This window comes from Spea bombifrons, chromosome 4, assembly GCF_027358695.1.
Source record: "Spea bombifrons isolate aSpeBom1 chromosome 4, aSpeBom1.2.pri, whole genome shotgun sequence".
Taxonomy (NCBI): Eukaryota; Metazoa; Chordata; class Amphibia; order Anura; family Pelobatidae; genus Spea; species Spea bombifrons.
Window position 1 is genome coordinate 57,204,385 of NC_071090.1, and position 19,607 is coordinate 57,223,991.

General features: G+C 42.3%; 1 protein-coding gene across 2 annotated transcripts; it reads right to left on the minus strand.

Moving 5' to 3' along the window:
* Positions 1-3,082: 3,082 nt before the first annotated feature.
* TRABD (TraB domain containing) lies at positions 3,083-19,387 on the minus strand. 2 transcript variants are annotated; one of them, XM_053462435.1, is made up of 9 exons: positions 19,245-19,387; positions 9,759-9,830; positions 8,672-8,838; positions 8,290-8,430; positions 6,734-6,844; positions 6,369-6,508; positions 5,857-6,029; positions 5,191-5,302; positions 3,083-4,261 (listed from the first exon to the last, which is right to left on the minus strand). In XM_053462435.1, the coding sequence occupies exons 2-9, from the start codon at positions 9,820-9,822 to the stop codon at positions 4,090-4,092; spliced, it is 1,080 nt and encodes a 359-aa protein (XP_053318410.1). In that variant the 5' UTR covers positions 9,823-9,830; positions 19,245-19,387; the 3' UTR covers positions 3,083-4,089. The 2 variants fall into 2 exon arrangements, with proteins under 2 accessions (XP_053318410.1, XP_053318411.1); XM_053462436.1 differs by lacking the exon at positions 19,245-19,387 and having other exon boundaries at positions 9,759-9,853.
* Positions 19,388-19,607: the final 220 nt, after the last annotated feature.

Genomic DNA, 19,607 nt, shown 5'->3' on the forward strand with positions numbered 1-19,607 from the left:
GAAAGATGCAACAGCACCTGACCAAAAGAAAACACCAGGAACACACATAGCAGCCAAATCACTTACCTTCTATATATATAGTGAAAAGGAGCTGAAATTAGGCTGTAATCTGCAACAGCAGAGAGTTTGGCGCCAAAAATTTGAATTTTGACCAAAACGAGGCTTGGAACGCACAACCGGAAGTGCAGAAGCCCGAACCGGAAGTCTAAGGACGCCATAATGGCTAAAGTCAGTAAGCCGCAACAGCGGCGGCTAGCCGCTGAATCTTCAGACCGGCAGGCGTCCCCGGCCATAGGAGGTGACGGCAAACATGCTGGCAACTCCGCAACACGACCGGTGGAGCAACCGTGCTAAGCGCTGGGCGACGCAGCACCAGCCATCCGGCTAAGGTGCAAGGTATCCCCCCAGGAATGGGGGCTTAGCCCGGGGAAAACGGCTCAACCTAGAGCCTAAGAAAATAATAAAAGGTAGACGAGTCCTTCCTACCTGGTAGGGCAGGAAAAAATACTGGTGTTAGTAGGAGGGAGGGCCCTTTTAAAGTTTTGAGTCCTGCCCTATCAGGTACGGAGGAGGAGTCTATCCTTAGTGTCACCTGGGATGGCAGGGAAAATAATAATGCATTTGAAAAAGTAATGCACTTATAACCTTTAAGGGACTCAATGGTGCAGAAACAGCGTACAAAGTTCCCCAAAAGGCCCATGCTATACAGGTATAGCTTGATTTAAGGTTGTAAACTGGATTCTACTACATACTTTGATGCTGTTATACCGTTTCTGCAACATTGCATGCAGGGGAGGGCTGGCCCATGGGGAGGCCCAAGTGGTCCCATAAGAGATGCACTGGCACACATATTTACATGCACCCTCTCACACAAACACACACCTACACAGTTACATAGACATACGTATACTAATGCACACACATGCACTTATACCAACACACATTTACATATATACTCACGCCAACAAACATAAGCACTCACACCAACACATACACAATACTAATACACACTGCCTCTAAAACACACTTCATACATACACCTGTACAAATGTAAAATTCTGTACAAAGTAACCGTAAACTCCAAATTTCCCTAAGGAACCATTACTAATGTAATGATAAACTAAATTTCCTACTAACCCAATTCATATGATTTTAAATCAAACATCATTAAATTAAAAATTAATTTAAAAAATAATCCTTGAGTGAAATATTGGCCTTTAAAATTACTGATTTAATTAAAAATTATGAAAAAAACAAAACCAAAACTATACACTATACTATTCCCCAGCTCACAATGGAGAGGGGTAGAGAATGTAGATATAAGCAATGTTTCTTAGCATTGTCTTTCTCCATAGGTTTCTGACCACATGATTGATTAATAAAAATGTGTGGAAGGACTCCAGATGAGCTGAAGCTGGTCTTCCCAGCTACCGGGGCAGCCAGCATCAGCTGTCCTGCCGAGACATATAACTGGCCACAGGGCTACATAATATGCCTTGAGCAGTAACATCCTTGTGAGAGTAGGTTGCCAACATGTGTAATCTGTCAGCTTTTGTGCATGTTTAAACATAAAACCGCACACATAAAGGTGCCAAGATTGACCAATGCATGACATGATCACCAAGGAAGTCTCAGGCCACCCTTAAGAGTTTTCAGTTACACCATGTATACAGACATAAATTCCAAGCAGTGGTTTTAATTGTTTATTGATTATAGTAGAAATCACATAATGTTCCCCTAAAACCTTAAAAAGGCACGCTGCTATTGCAAAGTTTCACAAAATGCTAGAAAAATGTGCACCTCATATAGGCAGACAACATTATGGCTTTACAGTTTCCTGAAAAGATTTAATTACCATGCCCTATAAATTTATTAAATGTGGTTACAATCAAAATGTTTAAAAATATGAACTTCCAAGTCCTTGAAAAAACAGGCTTGATGAAAGAAAACATTAAGCAACCACATCGGTTACTATGCGGAAGGATTAAGAAAAGAAAAAAAAATGAAGACACCATGGACTGCAATACACAAGAATACATTTTCATTCCAAGCTGTGAGGCTAATTAGTAACCAAAGCAGAATTTACTAGAATTATTTGTTATACTATGACAACATACATTAAAGCATCTATACAATAGTTTAGGGCATAAAAATGTTACAATATTCAAACAAAGTGATCTATATTCTTTGACTTGATGAACAGCAAAGAATCCCCATAAATGACCACGTTGGCCATTGGTCATAATATTAAAATTAAAAAAAAAAAAGACACTGAATAGAAATTTCTGGAACATTTGCTGTCTAAACAAGGAGTGTTCCCGATTCCATAAGAACTGTTTTTCTGAAACACTTCCAATTTGTAGGACAATTTCCTGCTTAAAAATCCTTTTTTGCCAACTTATTTGGTCAGCATAATAGTGGTGCAAGACAGTTATATAAAGATTAAATATATATTAATATAGGACTTCTGCAATCTTGTTCTGTAAAGACTCTAAACAACATTCTCAGGTACTGAGTTAGCCCAATAAAACATTTAAGGGTTATTTCTGACTTATTACCTCCACGTTAGGCTGTATATCCAAAAGGCATGTCTGGTTCAAAATGCATCCCATTTGATAAATCTGAGTGAGTAACATCTGGCACCTATTTAAGCTCAGATGTATAAAACTTTTTATTTATAAGTGCATATAAGAGAAAATAAAAATATGGTGAGAATACAGTACACTGGCCTTTACCAAGCTGAAATTCTGTTGGAAGATTCTCGGAAGCCACTACTAAAAAAAAATATATATATATATGAGCCGAAGGGCTTTTTATAGAGAAAATAAGGTGATGACAATTGAAAAAGTGTTTATTATCAAGAAATTTAGTTTAGCGGTGAAATATGTAAATACAAAAAAAAAAAAATCACACGCACAGAATTTGAAAATTCCTGAGACACACGTAAAACCAAAGTGAAAATTCTGAGAATTACACTGCACAGGCTAGACACAGCATTCAATTTACAGCTAAATATTTTGGTGCAGCAAAATGTTGATTGCAGACTACACAAATTTTTTTTCCAATTAGAAGAAGATTAGATATTTTAGCTAAAGCCTGTTACCATATAAAAACAAAAAGGTTTGAACAGCAGGATATCGCTGTAGAGAACGTATGCTACTTTTTGTACCAACGTGCAGCTTTTATAGTGAACAGCAAACATTACTATAGCCAAAAGGTGTCTTAAATTAAACAAAGCATGGGATACACCCAGCTAAAAAATTCATTTAAAAATATTTTTAATCAAGTCTACAAGGATACAAACGTTAAAATCCAGTCACTGTCATTAAGCAGGAAAGAAAGTGTAACATTACTCTGTAGTATTGTATACGGAAACCCTTTGGTGCAAGTTGGAGCCACACGTTTCTGTAAACAGGAATGGGAGCCAAGTAAACTTTGAAATGCATTTTAGTTTGTGGAAGAAAAGCTTAGTTAGCAGTTATTAGAAAAAAAGGACTAGAAACCTGCAACCAATACTTCAGGAACCAAGTTTCAGTACATTATACAGACACATACATACATATACCATTATTCTGGAAAAATAATTAGAAGGTAGAATAGATATATATAGAACCATTCCTTCGGATTGATTTTAAAAAGAAGTATATTTTACTTGTATCCTTTATATGAAAGCACAAACAGATCTGAAGGACAGACATAGGCTCCCACTTAATGCCACATACGAACTGCTGCCCCATTTGCTTGGCGTGTCACATCGTGAAAATACATTCGGTATGGTTCATAACACTTCTTATATGGAACCCTGCAGGTTACATTGCATTGGAGAACTACTGTACCACTTGAGCTACATAGGCCAAGAACATATACAAAGACACTTGAATATGTCGATCGTCTTCATTCTCTCCAGGTTGTTGGTCAGCATGTAGATGCTAGCTGCAGGGATACAGTTAGGCTGGTGCAACTTAAGGGCAATCACAAAGAAAAATGACCTGCTAGCCAAACTCTGTACCAAATCTGGAAGAGGAGCCTCTGCCAGCATACCACCTCCTGAATGCGAGTCACGACACAGGTTAGGTTTGCGCTGCAGTTTCAGTGGCTCATTTGGCTTAGTCTTTGAAGGCAATACTGTGTGGCTGGCACTGAAAGGATAATCTTAACAGTCCTTTTACTAATACAGTAACACCCGTAACCCACAAGTCCAAAAAATGTCGCTTTTGCAGCAAAGGTAACAATCTTGCTCAATGCTGAGGGGGGAGGCACACTGTAAAAGAGAGCACATAAAATAATGGTTTATCAGACTATTCTTAAAACTCTTGCTGTTTTCTAAACTAGAAGGAACATTACTATACATTACTGCCGTGTATATTTTACAGCAGGAATCTATACACAGCAAGTTTTGGCAAATACTATTTTCATAGTGCATGTACTGTCTGTCAAGTCCAAACCTTTGCTCAAATTAGCTTTGCAGGAGGGGAGAAGCACAAACTAGAACCAAGTCACTGTAAGCGCCTTATTCTTGTGTTTACTCTCATTATTTGAGTCAGGCTTGACTTTTGCATTTACCAAAATTTTAAAATGGAGCATTTAATGTCCATGACAGCCTTACCATAGAAAAACGCATTTTAAAGTAGTTTATGAGTAGCTTTAATGCACATTCTTTATAAGGCTGAACAAAAAATTCAATCACTTACCTTGGGGAGAGTCTGAAGCTCCCTGCTTCTTCTGTGGACCTATGATTATCGCCACCGATTGGCAAGAAATCAACGGGAGAGTCAGCACTGGAGCTGACTGGGGTAAGAAAATCATGGCAGACATGTTCAAGCTGAACATGTCCTGCACTGAAAATAGCTGGGGTGGGGAAAGGGGTAAACACATATGTGGGGATGCTGCATAACCCCCGCCCATGCATTTACAATGCGGACACCATGTAAAAATTGTAAATGTTATGCCCAATATATTTTTTTAGTAAAGCAAACTAGGGTTTTATGGAGAATCAAGATGTCCTTAAGTGAATAAATGAGTACAATCATAAGTTATGGGAGTTTTCACCTAGTACATTTGCTTAGTAGCCCTGCAGTTTCTATAAAATACATAACTGTTAAGAGACTTAAATTTCTCTTAAAATAGAATCAAGCCAACATTTGTGTTGACAGTTGTTTTGTGTGCTAGAATGAAAAACAAAATGTTTACCTCATTATTTCTTCGATGTTTACATCGGTGTTCCAGTTCTTTTCGATCCCAGGCACGTGTCCCATACCAACCACTCCAACCACAATGGCTGGGATGCTTTTTCTAGGTTCATCTGCACAGATAGAATAGTGTAACAAAGAATTGTCTATCCCTAGACATGTGTCCCAATAAAACAGCAAGAAAAGTGACAAATATCCAGAAAACAAAATGCAGTAGACAAGAGCTCTCCTATATACTGCCTCCCACCATTCAGTATAGAAGACAGAGCAAAAATCTTGCATTCCATAAAGAAAAAACAGACAGCTGATTTCAGATACCAGGAAAATACACAGGAAAAGATCAGTATATTGTGCATGTTTTAGGGGGATTCTACAGAAGTAGTAACATCAATTTCAGTACATATAAGAAATGACCCATGGCAATTTTAAGGCATGTAGTACTGTAATACTGCTACAGTTAAAGCATAATGATAAGATTCCATTGGGTCAAGTTTGCCATGTTAAGGAAAACATTACATACCAATGTGCCCAAAATACCTTTTTTCAGTATTATTTCATTTTCCATTTTTAAAAAAATATAAATGGATTAGATGAACAATATAGAAAACTAGTTTAGGTCCTGCAGACTCAGGGGAGTGAAAAGAATACAAGGAGGCAAAATAATTACTTTCAGAGGCGTGAGGTAGTTCTGTTCTCCTAGCTGCTTGCTTCAGCATGTAGGTAAGATAGAGATCCCTCTCAGAGACTATGGTACGGTGCAAATCTGGAAACTCTCCAATCATTTCTGCCATCATCTGCTCCAGAAGGTCCTTCTGCTTACACTTTTCAACATCATCCTCGCTGAAAAGAAAGAACCGTGTTACAAGCTGGAGGATGTGTATAATTTTATCAATGTGTATTTTTCTCCAGCAGTATTTAATATCAGAATGGGTGATTTAACACTTGTAAACATTATTACCAGATGTATCATTGCATTTCATTTATTAACAGATTGCGTAGCGCTATTACCACATTAAAAGTGACAGTAACATGACAACAAAGCTACTTTACGGCTATCTTAAAGAATAGATTTGTAAAATTATTTCCAGCACTTATATCCTGAATTCACTAGTGATCAGATCTGCATCCTCATAAACGTGAAGCAAAGAAATTAAATTTGGTGCAATTAAATTTACATACCTGATAGGATCAGACAAAGAGCATAGGCCCCACGCAAGCTTAACCTTTTGCCATAACGAAAGTGCAGCAATGGCTCTCTTAAAAGTTACAGGGATAGGCCTGTCCCCCAAATGGAACTTGCAGAAAGGCACTTTGCTGGCCTAAAGAAAAGAAAAAAAAATGAATTATTAATCTGGTAAAATATAAAAATGAATGTTATATGGAGACACACAGCAAATGCCAAATGGAGTATGAGTGTATACCTACATACAATTTCTATTTATACAGGCAGACCGAGGATGTACTGAGGAGGTCCCTATTTTTGTATGCCTATTTTACAAAACAAGCACTTTGGATGTAATAATGATACAGGCAACAGGACTCACTTCTTTGAAAGCCTCTCTGAATTCCCCTCCTGGAGCCATCCCAAGCTGTTCAGTAATATGAGCAGAAACCTTCAGCAAAAGCATTTGCATGAGACCAGACATGACTCCATTCTGGCAAGAAAATAAGAGAACATATAGAAAGACTTTAATGGATTTCCATGAGAAAACATATGTAGGTTTTTACCTTTTTTTATATTGTGGCCAAATAAAAAAGGTATCAACTTCCACTAAAGCATTTTCCTTCAAGCCTAAAAAGGGACAGTGCCACCAATAAAGAACATTCACCAATTAATATGGGAGTATGTGTAATCATTGGTTATGTATTCCATCTATTTACTTAAATATTGTATGTACGTCTCTCTGCTGTTATATTGGGATATTAACATTAACCGCCCCAACATCACAGTACAGCGTTTCCACTTCACTTTGTAACTGAGGCTGAATAATGGAGCACGATAGATGATTTCAGGCCCACTGTGTGAATCAGTAAACTAGTAACTATGGGCAGGTGTTACTAGTAACATTACTGTGACAGAATGAGCTGTCATACAAGGCCCCAAGGTAGTCAGAGATGGCTCCAGCCTGGCTGCCAAACAGGCAGGAACTCCATTGTTTAATTAATCCCATCAATAGGATTGCTGATTGGGGATTAAAGGTTGGGTTGAATACATGTATCTGTTAATTTATGTTAATGAAGTTCTGTGGCTATATGAGTCTATGTTTTACTACAATAAACTGTTCATTCCTGCAGTACTCAGTTCAAGGTAGTTGTATGTCTACTTATTGGGTACACATAGCAGGGTTCCAAGGTGCGCATGCTGGCTGGTGCTGGAAGTGATTCCGGGGACAACAGGAGGATACATGTGGGTGATCTCTCGGAATTACTACAGCTCTCTTGGTGAACCCGTTACAATTACAAAGAGAAGGAAGGAGACAGTAAAGATAAGGTGTGTGGATGTCTGGTCACTCTTCACTTGGACTTGGCTTGGGGAACAGCAGACTGTAAAATGACACAGACTATGAAAATGCAAAATCATGGTGGGAAGGATTAGAAATCTACTAAAGGGAAAACAGCTTCACTTAAACGGACTTGGCCTACATTTAAAAAGAAAAGGAAAACACATAGGCATATACATTACTTCAATACATATTCATTTTCAATTCACATTAACTTAATCATACCCAATTCCACTGGCAGCATCCCTTTAAGTATATACCCTCTACATTAGATATAGAAAGGTAGGTTACGAATTGCCAATAGAAGGCATACCATTAATGCCTGTTAAGGAGCAGAATTCTGCTCAATAGGGCACTTAACCTTATGTTTCATGTCCTGCCCCAGGCTTAGTACACAACCTCAGCAAACCTATATTTTTACTTTAATTATACAGAAAAACAAATGAAGGAAAAAACTAATATGTGAGAACAGACAGGCCCTCCTTATTTTTGGAAATTTGGAGGCAGAGAAGTCATGGATGATATGGTAAGATTTTGTTCCTTGTGCACAATAATCATTTAATCATAGAAGGGGCTTTAAAATAAACAATGATTATCACCTGTTTGATTGCCTGATGAAGTTTTTCCAGATTGATTTCTTTGGCTTCTTTAAGCAAAGTTTCTTCATCCATCTTTAACATGGACACCCGATACTGACAAAGCTCAACAACCACCACATCTGGCTGGACCTCCTGAATGGTCTGGAAAATTACAGTTCCACAAAATTAAATGAGAAATCTAGAATACAGTTTTTTTTTTTTAAATTAAACAACAAAGGGAAGTTACAGCAATACAATAGTGCCTTTATTTGCTTCAGCCCTCAAAAGCACCTGTGGATTTAAGAAGTGCTTGCGCGTAATACCTACATTCACGAGAAGCAATAAGACAGTGGGGGGGCATTGTGACTCTCCACAAGACACCCAAAGCAGTTTCTTGTATTACCTTAACAACATCCTGCTTGCTGCTGTCACTGAAATGCGCAGTGCCTACTATGTACACTCTGCTGCCATCCTCAGTGGTAAGTTCAGTCACAGTTTCAGGGAGGGAGGGCTGTTTCTGCCTTTTCTTCATTTTCATCTCCCAAAGAATTCTAAAAGCATCTGCATCGGCTGAATTGAGGAACAAAAAGCCCAACATTGGAACCAAAACGTGCTAAATGTAAGGTCAATTAATCAAAACGAAACAATGGTCTGGTGTCTTTGATGGCAGATTAAGAACCATTTGCCCCTTCTAGTCTGCCCATTATTCCTGATCTAAAGACCCAAGCCTTAATCAGTCTTTGGTATCATCTTGGATTCAAGGTCACTTAATGCCAATTCTATGCATTAAATCCCCTGGCTGTTCAATTTATCTACCACCCTGAAGCTGGTGGGGTATTATGATAGTTTCCAAAAGCCTGAGGCTTCACATTCATAAAAGAATCCATAAATAATTTGCAATTATGTGAATTTTGTCAGGACCTAAGCAGTAGAATGTGCCTCACAACTTGCCATGGTCAACATCCACAGAGTTTGTGATCACTGCACCGCTAGTGCTCTGTTTACCAGGTAACAACATAGAGATAGCACCATAGTGACAAAAGCTATATCTATCTTGTATACATCATATTCCACATACCATACACCGATTCCTGCGGCAGTCACATTTTTCTATTCAGACCCCATTCCTAGAGGGGGGGGGTTATCATGAAATAACACCGCATACTAGTTGAACAGGCCCCAAGTATACAGTGGTGTTGTCAAGCATGCATATATGGGCCAAAACAGAATGGCTATCCCACCGCCCCAATATCCAGACTGGTGCAAGACCAGTTTATTAATTTATTTTGAATATTGTGCTTTTACAATATTGCACTATTATTGTTGTCACTTTTTTCCCAAGTACATGTGCCCCATGTTGTGCTGATCGGTATTTCAAACATCCAGAGGAGCATTTTCTGGGCAGTACATTAGGAACGTAATATATTTTTTCATTTGTTTTCTTATCCACGTGAGATTGTTTTTTTCATTTTATATTATTGACTACTTACAGATATTGTGAGGCGAGTCTGAAGAGTCAGGTGGCCCATCATCAGAAGCTTCAGTGGAAGGCATTGGTTTTGCTTAAACATGTGAATATAAACGACAAGCTTTACTTATCCATTAAAAACACCATTTACTAAATGAGATACAAAATCCTGAAAAAAACAGCACATTGTCAAATTAGCGCTTCTTTAATATCTTGATGGAAAACCAGGGGCTTGTCCTTTTAAATCAAATAATATATTTGCATCCCATTATTTGCAATGTAACAAGGGTTGAATTATCCCAATTTTATTTGTCAAAGGAATCTAGCTAGTTATAAATTCCTGTAAGGGCTAAATAAGTAGTATGTCTGAAAGTGTCATTAATTAAGGGGCCATCAATGCACAAATAAGATGCCTATTTCTCTAGGATGCTTCGAAAAAGCAATTGATTTTTCCATATCTTTGTTGGGGATTTGATGTGTTCTGCTAAAGATTGGTAACTATTTGTTTGTTCTTTCTGGACTTTATTTGCATGTAGCCAACTGATCAGATGAGGACACCTCCTATTAACACATTAAAATAATACCGGGGCTCCATACAATGTGTAGAACGTGGGAGCCAACCACATAATTCCGAACTGCTTTTCACAGGACCCAGGAAAAGTATACATATATAGAGAGTGTATAGAAAAAATACACAAATACTTAAAAATCACACAGTATTATTAATCAACACCAAGAAGAACAATATCCCACCCGATAGCCTTTCTTTATAGAAGTGGTGTGCTACGCATTTTATTCTGGTAAAGTGTTGTTGAAGGGACAATGACTGCAGTGCATGCATACCGCCTGGCGTTGGCTCTCCTGCATTACAAAAATGACATCCTGTATTACCAACCTAACAAGTCCTGAGTAAGCACAAAAGCACACAGCCAATCAGATGGTACGTACAAACTCTCGATCAGCTGCCCAACACATCCTGCTACAGAAACATGTACAGATATTATATTGCAACACATCTCTAAGGTCCAATGTGAACTATTCACTGCTCATTAAACCTGTAACGTTAACATGCCTGAAACCTACGGAACATTTTCACATAAAAATTTCATCACGAGTTAGATTTCTTTAATTTGCTGAAAACATTTCTTATAAGAGGATACAAACACAATCACTGTATGAGTAAAATGGCCATTAGAATATTGTTCCTCCAGTTAATCATCTTGGACTCAACAACCATGACAGTCTGGGCAGTGGTTGTTTTAGGTTTAAATTGCCCATACATTTTACCAAATGAAATCATAACAAGAAAATGCTCAAACCAATTACCTTTTTTATGCTAAAGACACAAAACATGGTATTTACCATCTAAGCCTGTATTCGATTCATGTTCCTGAAATATCTTCCTATAAATAAGAGTTACATTCACAGCTAGATTGTCCCACTAGGCATTTGGAGGTGCCCTGGTTTACTGGGTTACAGATGGTGTGCAGTTTATAACTGAATAGTGTGTTTGGGGGGGGGGAGTAAACAGTGGTTGGCTTTCATTACTTTTAGGAGCATTGACTGAAGGTTTAATTTGAGCCAGTCCTTAGGAAAACCAGATCTTACCCCATTATAAATCTAGCCTGACAAATTAGGAATAAGGGAAGATCACAACCACATATTTTAAACCAGGGGCCTCCAACATGTGGTCCGCCGAGTGGTAAACGGGTGGGGAGAGCAGCACAGTGGGTGAAGTCTGTGCTGGCTGATTCTCCCTACCTTTTACGCCAACCACTTCCACATTCCTATCTCCTCTCCCCCAGCGCTGCTTCTGCTCTTGCATCTTCTAGGTTTGATTCTCTCTGAACCAGGCCTCCTGGAGCACTCCCGCAAAAAGATGGAGCCTTTTCATTTTGCAGAAAGTAGGCCTAAGTAATGAAGATGGATTCGCAGGGAAAGAGAAGCGTTTCTGCATGAATCTGTCTGTGTTATTCTGGACCCTTGGAGTACTTCGGCAAAAGGCCAGAGCCATGGGGGCAACTTCTTCTACGTTGCTCCTTTTCCCTTCACGGATGAGCACCATGAGGCCTAGTCCACTGAGAAGCGGGCGCAGAAAAACAACACGGGGAAAAGCGGACTATAAAAAAGACACAAGAACAAGAAGAGCCAAGAAAGAAGAAGCAGAGCTGGGACTAGGACACGGAAGCGGTCAATGTCTGAATCAGTATGTAGTGATGGGAGTTATGCTGTACCACCGTATGTGTCTGACTCACAATATAATGATAGGAGTCATGCTGTACCACCTTCTGTAGGTGGATCATTATATAATGATACAAGTCTTGCTATAACACTGTGTGTGTGTGTGTGTATCACTATATAATGATAGGAGTCATGCTGTACCACAGTCTGTGTCTGGCTTGCTATATAATGGTAGGAGCCATGATGTACCACTGTCTTTTTCACTATATAATGAATAGGGAGTCATGCTGTATATTTTCTCTCAATGAAAGAAAGAATTCTTACCTGGGAATTCCTTTTCCTTGTCCATTTCCAGGTGGCACATGAGAAGAGAAGGCTCCGCCTACCAGGTAGGGCAGGAAATACTATAAAAAAAGGAGACCTCCCCCTTCCTCCCCAGTGTGGTTAAAAAGAAAGACTCAGGCAAATAATAGACAAGCAAAAGTAAATTTAATGGGTGGGAGTAAAAGTGTGCCACCTGGAAATGGACAAGGAAAAGGAATTCCCAGGTAAGAATTCTTTCTTTCCCTTGCCATTCCAGGTGGCACATGAGAAGATTTAGCGAGATAGGGAGGGAAGGATTCCAGTCTGCAGGACACGACGACCAAATTGAGACTCGTCAGAGAGATGAAGGTTCAGCCTGTAGTGCCTTACGAACGTATGAATCGACCTCCAGGTCGCTGCCTTGCAAATGAGAGACGGATTCACCCCGGAGAGTTCAGCCCAGGATGTCGAGACGGATCTGGTCGAGTGTGCCTTCAGGCCGGAGGGAGGCACTCTTCCCGCGGAGATGTAACATAAGGTGATTGCGTCCTTAAGCCAGCGGCTTATGGAAGCCCTGGACACTGCTCTGCCCCTGCGGGTCCCCGCAAAGGACAGGAAAAGTGCGTTGGATTTATTCCAGGCGGATGTACGCGAGAGATAAGACAGGATACATCTCCGCAGGTCTAGCGAGTGGAGTTCCAACTCCATGGGATTCTTGGGATCCGGACATAACGTAGGTAAGACGATCTCCTGATCCGAAAGGAAAGGTGAGACAACTTTAGGGAGAAAACTCCGGTGGTAAACGGAGGATAACGCAGTCCGGCAGAATCTTGAGAAAAGGTTCCACTCTGGAGAGAGCCTGGAGCTCACTCACCCTCCTAGCAGAAGCGAGTGCTACTAGAAGGACAACCTTGTAGGTGAGCAGCTTTAGAGAGGTATCCTCTAGAGGCTCAAAAGGAAATGTGGTGAGTTGGTGCAACACGAGGTTAAGGTCCCAAGGTGGAAACCGACGGACGGAGCCTAGGGCGAAGTCTGCACATCCCCTTAGAAAATCTGGAGATCCAGGGATGGGAAGCCAGATTGGAGTCCAAGCAGTTGCTGAGAGCTGAGATCTGGACCTTGATAGTAGCAGGTTGTAACCCGTTATCAAAGCCGTCTTGTAAAAAGCGTAGCACCTCATGGATGGGTGGAGAGGATACTTCGTGCCCATAGCACCAGGTGATGAAACGTTTCCCAAACCTTCTGGTATTTAGCAGCCGTAGTTTTCTTGCGGCTGGAGAGAATCGTTTCCACTACCGATGAAGTTAATCCCCTTGAGGTCAGGATCTCCCTTCAGAAGCCATGCTGAGAGGTTGAGCTGAGAGGTTGAGCCGGGAGGGATCTGGGTGGAGAACAGGGCCTTGAACGAGAATATCCCTCACCTGAGGAAGAAGCATGTGCTCGTCTACGGCCAGGTCGATAAGGTCCGAAACCAGATTCTTCGAGGCCAGAAAGGCACAACCAGGATGACACTGAGGGTTTTCTCGAATCTTCCGGAGCACTCTGGAAATAAGGGGAAGCCGAGGAAAAAACATCCGCGAGATCGAAATCCCAGGTCTGCGAGAGTGCTTCCAGGGCTCGGGGACGGCCGACTGGAGAGAGAGAAAAAAACTCCTGTACCTGTTCGGTTAGGTGCGTGGCCATCAGGTCTATCTGAGGAGTACCCCATTTCTCCGTGATGAAAGCGAAGACCCTTTGTGTAAGGACCATTCTCCCGGAAGTACTGAGTTCCTGCTGAGGTAATCTGCCTCCTGATTCAGTGAACCCTTGAGATGAACCGCGGAGAGAATGCAGAGACTGAACTCCGCCCATCGGCAGATCTGAGCGGTCAGGGTCTGCAGGCGCCTGTTTCTGGTGCCATCTTGTTTGGACAGATAGGCTACAACGGTGACGTTGTCTGAAAGGATTCTGATGGACCTGTGTCGCAGGATTGTAGACCAGAACCTTAGAGCCCTCCAGACCGCTAACAGACATTTGATGTGCAGGTCTGATTCCCGAGGAGACCAAGTTCCCTGGGTAATATTGCTTCCCATAACAGCACCCCAGCCTCTCAAACTGGCGTCGGTGGAAATTACCACCCAGACTCTTGTCTGCCAAGAAAGCCCCTGTGAGAGATTCTGGCTGTCAGCCACCATCGGAGCGACTCCCGAACGAAGGGGGAAAGTTGGACGTTCTTGCGAAAGGACATCCTGGAGCGATCCCAGTGATCCAGCAGGAACTGTTGAGGAGGTCTTGCATGAGCAAGTGCCCAGGGAACCGCTGAGATGGAGGAGGTCATTAGGCCGAGCCAAGACATGATGGCTCTAATGGACACTGACTTGTTCGTTAGAACCGCTTGTGTGAATTCCCTCAATCTTGGGATCTTGTCCCGAGGGAGAAACGTCCTCTGTACGTGTGAATCGAGGATAATTCCCAGAAAGGTACGACGTCTGTTTGGAAGTAACTGTGACTTGAGTCTGTGTACTAGCCATCCTAGGTCGTGGAGGGTCCTGGGAAAAAACTCCAGATGGGACTGGAGCAAAGTTGCTGAGACCGCTACGAGGAGCCAATCGTCCAGATATGGGACCACCTTATGCCTTTTTGCCTCAGGAAGGCCACGACCACCGACATGAGCTTCGTGAAGATCCGAGGTGCTGAAGCAATTCCAAACGGAAGAGCCCGAAACTGAAAATGTCGAATCGCTTGAGGTAATGGAACCGCCAGACGGAGGAATCTTGGTGGTCTCTTCTGATGGGAACATGTAAATAGGCATCCCGCAGATCTATGGTGACCATGAAGTCCCCTGAAGAAATGATCTCTGTGGCGGACTTCAGGGATTCCATCCGGAACCTGTTGTATCTGATACAGGTGTTCACCACCTGTAGGTTGATTATTAGCCTGAATTTCCCGGATGGCTTTGGACAAAGACTTGGGAGTAGGTTCCCTCTCCTATCTCTTGATGAGGAACCGGGACCAGAGCTCTTTCGAGAATTAAGTTGTTGAGCGTGGAGAAGAAACCCGATCTTTTCCAAGGATCTGCAGGGGGCATGGACAGCAGGAATTTCCGGGCAGGTAGGTGAGTAAGCTCCAGAGCATAGCCTTGTTCTATGATGCGAAGGACCCAGGGGTCTGAGGTGATCTCTTCCCAGGCATGAATGAAACCGGTCAACCTGCCCTCTACCTGAAGCCTGCTGGCGTCAGAACCTTCCTGCTTTACTGTCCCTGCCTCTTCCTCTTCCTCTCTAGAATCTCCCTCTTGCGTAGGGTTTACCCCGAAAGGACTGGTAGTCCTGATTGGAGGTTCAGGGCCTGTAGGACTCTCTCTCTCTCTCTTGGAGCTCTGTAATAACTCGATCTGAAACGAGGTGGTCCTTTCATCTGAGGTAACCAGTGCTTGTCCCCTGTGGTGGATTCTAGGATCGTGTCGAGATCGCTGCCGAAGAGGCTCCCCTGGGACGGAATGCTGCACAGCTTGTGTTTAGAGGCATTATCAGCAGACCATGACTTAAGCCAGAGTGCTCGCCTAGAAACCGCTGAAAGCGCAGTGGCTTTAGCAGACGTACGGACTGATTCAATGGAGGCATCGGAGATGAAATCAACTGCTAAGCAGGTGTCGGACAGGTTGCTAGCGACCTGCTCAGTCTCTCGAATAGCTGCAAAGTCTTCCACCGCCTGTTGGAGCCAGATTTTAATGGCTTTAGAAGTTGACGCCATAGCAATCGCTGGACGAAATTTGCCGCTGCTGCATCAGAAGACCTTTTGGCAGACCTCGGCCCTCTGGTCCATGGGGTCTTTGAAATGGGCCGCGTCTACCAACGGAATGGCTATTTTTTTTTTTTTTTTTTTTTGTGGCCTTGGTTACTGCGGTGTCGACTTTCGGGACTTCCCAGGCCTCAGAATTCTAATTATCGAAAGGAAAAAGCTTCTTGGTTCTCAAGGATGTGAAGAATCTCCTGTCAGGAAATTTCCACTGCTCTGTGATAATGGCAGAAAGAGAATCGTGGACTGGAAAGGTCTGCGGTTTCCTAGAGTGACCCTGAAAAGGATCTGGTTTTGCAACTGGTATGTCCTCCTGTAGATTCAGATTAGAGTTTCCCTGTTTCTGTAGTCATATTCAAAAGGGAGCCGAATAATCTTCCGGGTTAACCGGGAGGTAATTTGGTGGACCCTGCTGGTAAGGTTGTTGCAGGGGTGCCTGAGAGGGGCTTGCCATGGCTCGAAAACAGTCAAAGGTAGACTGAAGTTCCCCCTTCAACCAGGAGGTAAATTCCGTTGTGGAAACTTCTTTAGGCCGAGAGCAGGGGTTGCACGTTTTGACCGAAAGGTCATGCAGGGTCTTTTTGCAGGATGAACAGGCTTGTGTTTTGACTTTCCCACAGATTTCCTATGTGGGGAGGCTTCAGGTGGGATATCCTGATTTTTATCTGACATGACTGAGGAGAAGAAACACAAGCTGTAACTGTAGAAAACAATGGCATAGGCAACGTAAAACTTCTTCCAAGCAAAGAGGGCAACACCTACTTGAAATGGCAGTAGACAATCCTCAGGCACGGGCAGGCACAATAGCAGAGAGGTATATGCAAAACTACAGCACAGAAACCAACAGCAAGGAAAGATCTTACCCATTCTGGCGTTGTATACAGAGGCATTTAGGTGCCCAGGGCCGGAAACCTCACATCCGGAAATTCCCAGCCAATTGACCTCTCGTGACCCCGGGTCGCTGCACCGGAAGTGAAGCCGATTGGAGATCTGAACGTGTGCCGAGAAAACCGGCACAGCCGGTTAGAGATCTCCTCCTGCCGTGCCACACTCTGAGGATTCCCCGGGACGGAGTGAACCGGAGCCCGGGGATATACATCCCAGTGAGCCCCCTGGGCTGTGGGCAGAGCCGAACGAGGACTGAGCCTCGTGTGCGTTGCCGCGATACACAGCGGAGTTGCAGCCTCCGAGGCTGCCGCACGAACCCTGGATCCACACGGGACCGCTGCCGGGTATCAGAAAAGGACGCCCCCCCGGGGCTCCGAGAAAACAAAAAAAAGGAAGGAAAGGTAAGCTTCAGCCTAACCGCTACCTGAGTAGGGCAGGAACCAACACTGGGGAGGAAGGGGGAGGTCTCCTTTTTTTATAGTATTTCCTGCCCTACCTGGTAGGCGGAGCCTTCTCTTCTCATGTGCCACCTGGAATGGCAAGGGAAAAATGATTGTGGCTCATGCACACATACACTTCTGATGAAGTGGTCCACTGCAGGAAAACTGACATCCCTGTTATAAAGGATGAAATTAGTTTGCCAGTTTACTCAAAGTGTTCAGCTTCCATGACGACACTTAAAGAGTTCTTATTGCAACAAAGAAGTTATCACAGAACACAAACAAATTGGGTATATGGTACCAAACTGGTTATTTTAACTTCCTTTCTATATCCGATTATACTTAGAGGGTACTTAAATGTACTAGGGTGCAAATAGCCCAACAAATAACATGGTGGACTGAAATATAATTATTTGCCTATACATTATACTGGGTCAGCCATGCTCTTACTGCAGCAGGAGATAACTGGGCATGGACATTCATAACCTATAGTGACGTTTAGGAGTTGAAACCACAACTTTTCTGCAAACTCTCCTGTCAACATTCCCTTTAGTGAATAAACCCTAAAATTCAGGTTGCTTAGAACATTAGTTGCCATGGTGATAAGACCATTTTCAAAATGCACCAAGTTTTCTATTTATAATAGGGAAACCAGCTGGCAATGTCCTTAATTCAGGACATTCAAGAAAAACTACATCTGGTCAACATCTTGAGAAAAAAATCATAGTGTTTCACCACTTATTTTCTTCTCAATATGAAACAAGCATATCAATGTATTTAATGGGAGAGACACCTTTAGCGCTGAAGACCTGCAGACAAGCTGTGCTATAACAGTGACTGAAAAGACAGGACATGATGTCACAGTTTGATGTCTTAAATCGATGCTACAGCATGTTTGGACAGGGGCAGGCGTTCTATCTTACTAGGCCACCAATACCCCTTGCACCACTTCATAACTGTAACCTTGAGTTAAAGTTCCACTGCCCCACATAACAGTTTAAAAGGACATTCTAGCATCCCTGACAGTCTTCTAGAGAAACAACGTACATTAAAGCACTTTAACACGCACTCTATATACCTCACTTACCTTCGCTAGATGCCGCAGTTCCCTGCTTTTTCTGTTTTTTTTCACCACTCATTGGTGTCAAGAAAGCGTTCCCATTGAAACCAATCAGAGCGCTTTCTGCACATGGTCTCTTAGATCCCCTCCGAACCCATGCCAATTTATACATTAAATGATATACATATATTGGCTAGAGTGTCCTTTTAACAGATTCTTGTCAGTTGTCGGCCCTTTTTACCTGGTCTACCCAACCCACCAACTAAAGCTGCCGAAATACATATCCAGCTTCCTGGGAAATCACATGCATATGTTCAACACAATAGGGCAGCCCTATTTCATCCACACCATACATTTTCAAAACAAGTCTATTTTAAGAATCTAATTGTGAAACAAATAAAAGTGGCTACATACACAACAGAGTGTTTCACTTTAAAGCCCTGAAAACTGACATGTCACAACAAATCGTTAACTCTGCAACATACATCCAGGTGCACCATATGTCTCAGGCACTTGATGCGTAATAAGCGTATTTTAGGCAGAAACATAGAAATTTACCTTGATCTGCTGTAAATTAGCTTTAGCTACTGGCATTTAACACATTAATTGGTACAATAATATTATACTAAATGTACTAATACTTTGCTCAGACAATGTTTGATTGTAACAAGTATCATCATCATCATCATCATCATCATCTGGATTGGAAACCTTTAAGTTTGAGTCTGTAGAGAGGTAAATGCCTGCTGGATTTGGCCTGGGCAAGATTTAACTAGAAATCTACAGATGACCACTAATCCAGAAGTGTACAGAAGCACAACACTGCGCACGTGTAATTATTTTATAGCAAAGAACTCACTGGATCCAGTCACAAGACTGAAGACAAAATGCTGATCACAGTTGGAATATATATATCTGGCTGCTCTTAGTATCCCCGTGCCCGGAAAAGACGCTCAGCTGGAACTACAGCACATTCACGGTACAACATGCTCTACTAGTCATCTCTCAGGAGGGGAACCTAGAGAGGCAGTGGCTAAGATCTTCGGGAATTGTAGTTTTAGGGCCAGGAGGAAGCGCAGCATGTTCCAGCGAGTAACGAGGTGCCTGACACCGACAGTGAGGACTTCAACTCCCAGAGTACCCCGCGGCGCAGACTCAGCTGCCCAACTACTCACCAGTCAGAGTCGGCGCTGTCAGCGGAACTTGCGGCCAATTAGAGCTC